Raw genomic sequence first — 8,818 nt, 5'->3', positions numbered from 1 at the left:
AGTGTGAGATGAGTGGAATAGAACTTCTGAGGCTGGCTTGCAACAAATCTGAGCATTTTTTAAAAAGGAGGAGGGAATCTTGACTCAAGACCCTGGAATACTGAAATGTGAGTGTCATGGGGTCACCTCTCTTTATGTGCAATAAGGTGGCTGGCAGGATTCTGCATACTAGGGATTGGAGAGCTGGGCTATAGAGAAAGCAGTGGCGGAAGGCAAGAGGCAACTGACTGAGTGCTGACACTGTAATGGCAGAGAGCAGTCTTGCAGAGGTGGGAGGAAGAGCGATCATAATCCAGCATTATGGTTAGCACCCGCTTAGAGTACTGAGTTAAGGCGGGATAAAGATGGAGGCTATAACTGTGATGCACTGCCCCACAAAGTGAGGGGAATACCAGCTTACTAAACACCTTCAGCTGGTGAGTAGGATTCAATGGCCCTTCTTTAATTCCACTTTCATGGCCTTTAGCTCACTTGGATTCCACACATGCCCAGGTCACATTCCTTTCCTTTCTGATTGGCTTTTGGTTGCAGTGCATGCAAATCACAGGGGAGGAAAGGCCTCCCCTTCTTAAAAGGGGGAGATCAGGAGTGGCCGGAGTTAGTCAAGACTGAGCAACATTAAAGCAGTTGTGTTTCCAAGGGGTCTTCTAGCGTGGGACTGGCTGATTCTTCATGGAGACAAGTGAGTAAGGAGGCAGATTTGGGTCAAGTAATTTATAAGTGAGGAAATGGTGGAACTGAGGCAGACATACTTCATTGCAAAGGGTAATAACGGACAGTTAACGGGAGCACGGTGGCAATAGGAATGCAGGAGTCCAAGAATTCCTTCTGGAGTAGGTGACTAAGATCTTGGGATGGGTCCTCTTTAATTCTTCTGTTGTGGGGCAAACATCTCCTGGGCAAGCAGACACGTAGGAATTGCTAATTCCACGCACTTTCCTGATTCCCCTGATTGCCCTGAAGAACAGGGTTAGATGTTTAGTGTCCAGAAAAGAAAGGTGAGGAGAGTGATGTTTGTTGGCTTAAATGAACAGCCAGTTCTGTTAATGAACTACCACCTGTCAACACATGAGGGAGCTCTTAGCGCTAGAAAGGAACATGCTGCACTGCACGAGACTGAAAGGCATACAGGTCAATGGTTCCCATGCAGAATATGAGGTGAGCAATGCGTACTCAAGAATTTAGCCGTGAATTGTGCGAGGGTAGGGGAGTGAATGTCGTAGTGTTCATGTACAAACTGCTCACTATTTGCTTTTCCTTGGGCCAGGATTATTCATTTGGAACAAAAACATATAACATTGGGACTAATTAATTGCTAGCATAATCCCTCCCCGGTATCAGAGGGGTAGCCGTGTTAGTCTGGTTCTGTAGAAGCAGCAAAGAATCCTGTGGCACCTTATAGACTAACAGAAGTTTTGCAGCATGAGCTTTCGTGGGTGAATACCCACTTCTTCGGATGCAAGCATCCGAAGGTCTGCTTGCATCCGAAGAAGTGGGTATTCACCCACGAAAGCTCATGCTGCAAAACTTCTGTTAGTCTATAAGGTGCCACAGGATTCTTTGCTGCTTCCTCCCCGGTAGAGTTCCACCCTGGAGGGCTAGGTGTCTTTCATCCTAAGGGGCTGTACAAACTGGAAGTTACTTCTGTCAGCTTCTAAATCTGCTTCTGAAACGCAGCCACTGCGGAACTGAAACAGGACAGATGGTACAATACTGCACAAGAGTTTAGGACTGGAAGGGAAGGAGAGTCTTGTGTCTGTTTAAAAGACCGGGGCCATTTAGTCAGATACTAAGTCAAATTCAGGCCTAGTGTGAATGAGTGTGTACAGTGGCATTGAGCTGATTACTGTTAATCACGGGTCTGATGTGGCTGTCCTGTTCTTTCCGGCCTTGTCTTGGAGTTACTGCTCTTTGTAAACTTCTGATGGAGCTTCTCTGGTAGCTGAAATGATGACATTGGTAGACAGGCCAAGTGCACGTGCATCTGAAGGACAAATTCCCTTCTATCCCCATAAGCAGACCTGCTGCTTGCTGACTTCCTACCCTTACTTTCCCCATACAGCCACAATGAGCCTGAATATTCAAGGCGTTCATCCTCTCCTGAAGCAAACCTGCAGGCCGGTGAGCGAGAACTCTTCTTATTTGCAGAGAAACGTGCACCCTATTTATAGTCCCACCTTCCTTTCAGCTGCCGAAACCTTCCCATCCACACCTGTGACCCTACCCCTCATTATCCTCATCACTCTGAGATGGGGTGCTGGAACAATTTGTATAGTGGGGGTGCTGAGAACCATTAAAGCAAACTGTAAACCTTGGATATAATGGAAACCATTTCAAGCCGGGGGTGCTGCAGCACCCCCTGCACAGCTAATTCCAGCACCTATGCGCTGAGAATCTGGTCAGATGGGGGAATCAGTGCTTCCATTGGAAATAAAATCGAAAGCAAAACTTTCTGTACACATGCAATGCCATTGCTGCTCTTCCGGGCACAGCATCACAAGGAAAGGGATGAGTGCTGAGGTTTGTCTACCTAAGTCTTACTAGTTAAAATAAAGGGGTGATTTAAACCAGCATAGTTAAACCATTGCAGACTGCTGTATGGGCAAAGAGTGGCTTATATTGGTTTTGTTTGAACGGACCCCTCATTGACTTAAATTAAGGCCCTATTTACACTTAAAACTTGTTGGTCAGAGGGTTGAAAAAAATCAAACCCAAATCCACTCCCCTCTGTGACCTAGCTGACAAAACCCCCAGTGTAGTGCAGCTAGGCTGGCAGAAGAGGGTTCTGCTGGTTGGCATAGCTCACATTGTTCCAGGAGGTGGTGTTCCTAGACCCACTGAATTCCCCCTTCTGTTGGTGTATGTGTGCCTGCATGGCAGGGCTATGCTGGCATAGATGTATGGTAGATAGAACCTTGGTCAAAGCGAAATAGAGATCAGTTCAAACAAAAGCAGAATAAGCCACTCTTTCTTAACCCAGAACAAGAGGATCTGAACAGGGGCATGTGTTGGTTTAACTACACTGGCTTAAAGTGCTACCTTTAATTACAGGGATGCATCGCTTTAGGCTTAGGCTGTTTCAGTTCAAGTATGCGTGGGCACCCGCTTTCGGAAGAGGGCCCCCCTGTGTGAGATGTGCCCACACAGATGAGAACTGCACCAGCTAGGCTGGGAATTTAAACCAGCTGAGTCCCCTTAGTTCGCCTCGCTCTACAGACAAGGCCTCAGGAACATCGCTGATGGCAAAGGCTGGGATCTGCCCACTTTGGGGGAGTCAGGAAGGGAGCTCCGGGGGCCCAGCCCGGCTGCGATGCCAGGGTAGTGCCAGGGCGGGGAAAGGCCCGGGTCTGTTGGTGGCTCCGTGCTGCGGAGGGAGGCAGAGAGGAGCGGCGGCCCTGCCTGCAGCGGGTGCGCAGGGGCCCGGACGGGGCTGGGAGCGGGGCACTGAGGCAGCGAGTGGAGCGTGGCTGGCTGGGGGTGGGAGCGTTAGGGGGCGGGCGGGGTGGGCCGGCAGAGGAGCCGGCAGTGGCGCTCGGCCGCGCTCGCAGGGAAGAAGTCGGCGCCCAGGCGATTCTGCCCCGGGGGGGACCGCGGCTGCAGCCGGCCCCAGGCGAGGCGGGGCGGGCGCAGCGAGGGGAGGGCGGCAGCCCCCGGCGCTGCCTCGCGACGGAAGTGGCCAGAGGAGGAAATTCCCACTCGGCTGCCGGCTGCAGCCAGTGTCCCGCGGCGGCAGCGCCCCAGCGCCCCGGCCAGGTGCCGCTGCCGGGGATGTGAAGGCGCCCAAGCCCCGGATCATGGCCAGCCCAGGTAGGTTCCCCGCACGGCCACCCCTGCGGCTCGGATCCCCCCACCGGGCGCCGCGCCCGCAGCCCGGCCCATGCGGGTCCCTCCCCGGGCGCACTCGCCTCTCGCCCCTCCGCGTCCGCGGCCTCTCCTGCCCCCCGCTCGGGGGCGCTCGCTGCGCAGAGGGACCCGCCTGCCACTGCCCCCCACGTGCCCGCTAGCGGGAAAGCGGGGGGCGATGGCTGTGTAGGTTCCCGTGGTGAGACCCTCGGGTGAGCGCCGCTCATCCCAGTCTCTAGAGAATAGCTGGCTCGCCCAGGACTGGCCGCTGCACCTGCTGCCTTCCGGCCAGCCTCTGTGCCCCAGGGAACTGCTGCGTGCAAGCCAGGGCCAGTGGCTGCTTCATCCCATGGCTCTTCCCCGCCTGGGGTGAGCTGGTGGCCCCTGGGCACCAGTGCTCTTCAAAGTGGGCCCCCTGGCCACAGGACCCAGCTGGCAATGCTGTTAGAGTCAGAGGCCATGGGCTGGGTCATGCAGGGTGAGTGAACTCCATCTCTGCACCCAAAAGGTCCACTGGCTAGCACTCAGCCCTTGCCTATTGTCTAGTTGCCCCCGATCGCTGTGGATTGACCGTGGGACTCGCCGCCTGGGATGCTGTGAAGGCCAAAACTATAACTGGGTTCAAGAAAGAATGAGATAAGTTCACTGAGGATAAGTCCATCAGTGGCTGTTAGCCAACACGGTCAGGGATGCAACCCCACTCTCTGGGTGCCCCAGTACTCTGACTGCCAGAAGCTGGGACTGGGTGACAGGGGAAGGACTGAAATTGCCTGTTCTGTTCATGCTCTCAGAAGCATCTGGCACGTGCCAGGAGGCTAGATAGACCATTGGTCTGACCCAGTATAGCCATGTTAAGCAGTCTCATTGCATGCCACAGTTAATGCTATCCAAAGGGAAGGAATGGAGGGTGCAATTCATGTGGGGCACCGCTGGGAACAGCACCCATTGGATATTGCCTTGGGGAAGAAACCTAACTGTAACTCTTTCTCAGGCTACGCCTTCACTTCCAAAAAGTTTGCACAGCAAGATAAGTGCAGGTTATTAGCTAGCTCACTGTAATCCTGCCTCCTTTTCCTCGGCCTTTTCGGGCATGTCTACACTGCACACTAAGCCCAGACTCTTACTCAGGTTTGAGCCCAAGCCCCCTTTTCATCCACATACAAATCAGTCTGACTGGGGTCGGCCAGCACTCAGGACCCAGGTCCAAGGACCGTGCTAGAGGGGTGGGTCAGAGCCCAAGTCCTGCTCAGACTCATGTCCAAGCCCTGTTATTTTGTAGTGTGGATGCAGCTCAAGCCATGGCCCTGAAACCTCCATGTAGTGCAGCATGGATGTGTTAGCATGGCTGTGAGGCTCAAGCCCAGCAATTGTAAACCCAGGTTTACATTCAGTGTGGACACTCAAGCACAGGCTTGGAAATACCAAGTCCACAAGCCTGGGTCTGTGGTTACAACTGAGAGCAGAGAACCTGCAATGAAGACCTACCCTTAGGCTATAGCTATGCTGAAGTTAGAGGCTGCAGTGCAGGTAGGCAGACCTGTACTAGCTTTAATCTTGCTAGCAGTGCTAAAAATTGCATGCAGACATGGCAGTATGGACCCCAGCAGGGGCTAGCAATGTGAGTACTTACCCAGGGTTCCAGGCAAGCTTCTACAGGTTGCTCTGAAGCCTGTTCTGCCAGACCTGCTGTTTTAGCTGTGCTAGCTAGATTAAAGCTAGTGCTGTGTGAGCATGCCTGTCCTGCCTCTGACTGCAGTATAGACATACCCTAGGGCCTAAGCGGGGTTAATGTGTATCACCCAGAATGAGTTAATTCATATTGATATGGGTAAGATGGAATGGTACCCGTGGTGCAGTGTTCCCTATATGCAGTGTTTCCTCCACAGCATTACATGGGAGAATGCAGTGTGTTGGGGACACACCCCGTTTTTCCCTGTGGAATTGGGTGAGAGGGTTCCACCCCATAACCCATGGGGGGTCCTCAGGATCTATCTTGCAACACTCAGATAGCCCAGGCCTTCACAAAGCTCCCTGGGCTCCTCCATGGCACCCTGCTTCCCTCAGGCTGATGTCATGGGGCTATGCAATTTTTGCTAGCAGAAGCAATATTCATCCTGCTACATCCTACTCTGAATACGGCTGGCAGGGATGGGGTGGGGAGAGGAGAGGTGCATATTGTTGACTCAATGCTCCTAACATCTGGGCATACTTCAAAGTGGAAAATCACCCAGGCAACACATTTATCCCTTTGCTTTGTCTCCCACAGTGCCCAGCCACATGGCAGGGTCTTCCAAGGTGTCTTGATAAGCTTTCAGTGCCCATTATGTGCCACTCTACTCCCATCCACGTGGCTGCCTTGTCTGTCATGATCCTTTGCACCAAACAGCTCAAGGCAGCCTATAACCTATCGTAGGCTGTGGTAGAAGACATGGCTAAAATTTAATACCATTGGTTTAGGGCCATTGACTCCAATGGGAACAGGATCTGGTCTTTGTTGTGTAAACCTTCATTGCTGGCACTGAATGTGCAAGTTCCCCTTATTGCATTTGCACGGGAAATTACGTGTTTGTGCTTTTTCTCTTTCTCTAAAAGGGGAAAAAACGTGCCATCTCAATGGTGTGAAGCAACTTTAGAGTTTTACTGATGCATGTCTCCTTGTGATGTAAAAATAATTCAGACTGAGGTCTCAAGGGACGGGCAGGCAGATACCAAAAATTACTTTCTCTTCATTAAACAAAATCTTGTTCTAAGTGGCAAGCAGAACTGCTTTAGGGTCACACACTATCTCATGCAAATCTTGTGTTCTTATCACTGAGAGATGATCTTGCTCACAAGGTTTTTATCTGGTTATTTTTTCAGCTATTTCCCCTTATTTTGCTTGTGACGCTTTAAATAAAGTGCTGGTTTCCGGGTGCAGTAAACCTGGGAGCCTTTGATAACATGTTAGTTAATAATTATTGAGGTGATTAGGTTGTTGCTTTGTTACACAGTTCAACTAGAGAATGCATGCTTAGGATTCCTGTATAACTTTCATGCATGAAGGATTCCTGTATAACTTAAACCCAATAGGCCTGGGAGGTGCTGAGCACCTTAATTCCCATTGACTCACTGGGAGATGAGGATAGTCAGCATCTCTTGGAAATGCTTTCACTCTGAAGGATTCGGACCTATTCCTATTAATGTAGTCTTTATATAATATATGCTGTGGCTTCACTTGAAGTCACTGGCTATTCTCTTCAACAGGAGGAAAATTGGATCCTCTATCAAATACCAATATTTGATTCCCTGGAAAATAGAATGGTTTTATTTATGCTTTCCATCCAGACAGATCCCAGAGCACGTCATCGACTGATAGTACATATGATGGGCCAAATGCAGCCATTGCGCTAGCTCAGGGGTAGGCAACTTATGGCACAGGTGCCAAAGGCGGCACGCGAGCTGAGTTTCAGTGGCACCTACACCACCCAGGTCCTGGCCACCGATCTGGGGAGCTCTGTGTTTTAATTTAATTTTAAATGAAGCTTCTTAAACATTTAAAAAACCTTATTTACTTGACATACAACATAGTTTAGTTATATATTATGGACTTCTAGAAAGAGACCTTCTAAAAACGTTAACATGTATTACTGGCACGCAAAACCTTAAGTTAGAGTGGATAAATGAAGACTCAGCACACCCCTTCTGAAAGGTTGCCGACCCCTGTTCTAGCTCCACTGAAATTAGTCAACTTATAGCATGGGTGAATTTGAGGAGTTCCCTCTCCTAGCTTTTGTTTAGACTGGGAGCTCTTTGAGGCAGGGACTCTATGTCTACAGCACAAACGAAGGTGTGATTGGAGCAGGGGTCGGCATACCCATGCCAGCTTTGATCTAGCCAGCATGGGTAACAATAGCAATTAAGATGCGGCAGCACAGACCCTGTGTGGACACTGTATATGTACCTAGAGTCCCTGCTCGGCTCGAACAGAGCAGTTTGCCCGTGCTGCCACCTCCTCACTACCGCTCTTATCCATGCCAGCTAGATTAAAGCTAGTGGGGGTATGTGTACGCATGTTTCAATTACACCTTTATTTGCAGTGTTGACATATTCTGCCTCTGCATAGTGCCTAATACAATGGGTCTCCAATCTCAGAAGGGGCTTTCAGGCTAATTTATAATCTTATCATGCAAATGGAATGATGTTGCAATGCAGTGTGTTTTACAGGATAGACATTAAAGGGGGTAACTTCAGCTCAAATTTGGCACATAGCTTATATCTTGTACTTGTAAGCTCTTGCAAAACCTATGACACCTGAACATCTTTCCATGACATGAAAATAATCTTAGAAAACTAATATGCTCCTGCAGTGATTGCACTGCTGCTGAACATGGGTTGGAGCCATCAGAGTGTCTTGTTATATAGTAAAAGAAAACAGCCTTTCATTCTCTAAATTGAGCAATGCAGAAATTAAACAGTACCAGAAGCATAAACAACACTTCAAAGTTCTTTAATTTTATCATAATCTAAGGTAAGGAAATGAGTTTCTGCCAAATGAGAATTAAAAATATTTTGTCTACTCTCTTTTTACATCATGCAAACTAACCTGTGGAATTTACTGCCAACACATATAACTGAGGATAGGAGCTTACTAGGAGAAAAGAAGTAATCTGTAACTGTGGATTTCCTTATTCAGCCACAGCTGATAATTGTTGCCATGTACCTGGAAGCATGAGGGTTTATATTCCTTGAGTGTTTACTTTAACAGACATTGGGCGTGTTAGGAAGACACTCACCTTATGATCAGGGTTATGCCATAACTTCCCATTCGTTGCACTTTTCTCCGGCACTGGCTGGTGCTTTTCAATGGCCAGGGGCGGCTCTAGCAATTTCGCCGCCCCAAGCACGGCGGCATACCGCGGGGGGCGCTCTGACGGTCGCCGGTCCCGCAGCTCCGGTGGACCTCCTGCAGACGTGCCTGCGGAGGGTCCGCTGGTCC

The 8,818-nt window shown here is 49.9% G+C and overlaps 1 protein-coding gene across 5 annotated transcripts in view; it reads left to right on the top strand.

Moving 5' to 3' along the window:
- The first annotated feature begins 3,193 nt into the window (after positions 1–3,193).
- Positions 3,194–8,818, top strand: part of PIK3AP1 (phosphoinositide-3-kinase adaptor protein 1) — a 77,243-nt gene continuing 71,618 nt past the window's right edge. Inside the window, exon 1 of one of the 5 annotated variants that reach the window (XM_039546203.1) lies at positions 3,194–3,408. In XM_039546203.1, the coding sequence (XP_039402137.1) occupies positions 3,240–3,408 (169 nt within the window). In that variant the 5' untranslated portion in view covers positions 3,194–3,239. Of the gene's footprint in view, positions 3,409–3,553; positions 3,808–8,818 lie in introns of those variants that run through there. The other 4 variants (XM_039546204.1, XM_039546205.1, XM_039546207.1 and 1 more) reach the window with 4 other exon arrangements.

Source organism: Mauremys reevesii, linkage group 7, assembly GCF_016161935.1.
Source record: "Mauremys reevesii isolate NIE-2019 linkage group 7, ASM1616193v1, whole genome shotgun sequence".
Lineage (NCBI taxonomy): Eukaryota > Metazoa > Chordata > Testudines > Geoemydidae > Mauremys > Mauremys reevesii.
Note: the sequence above shows the minus strand (reverse complement) of the source record. Positions and strands in the feature narration are given on the sequence as shown.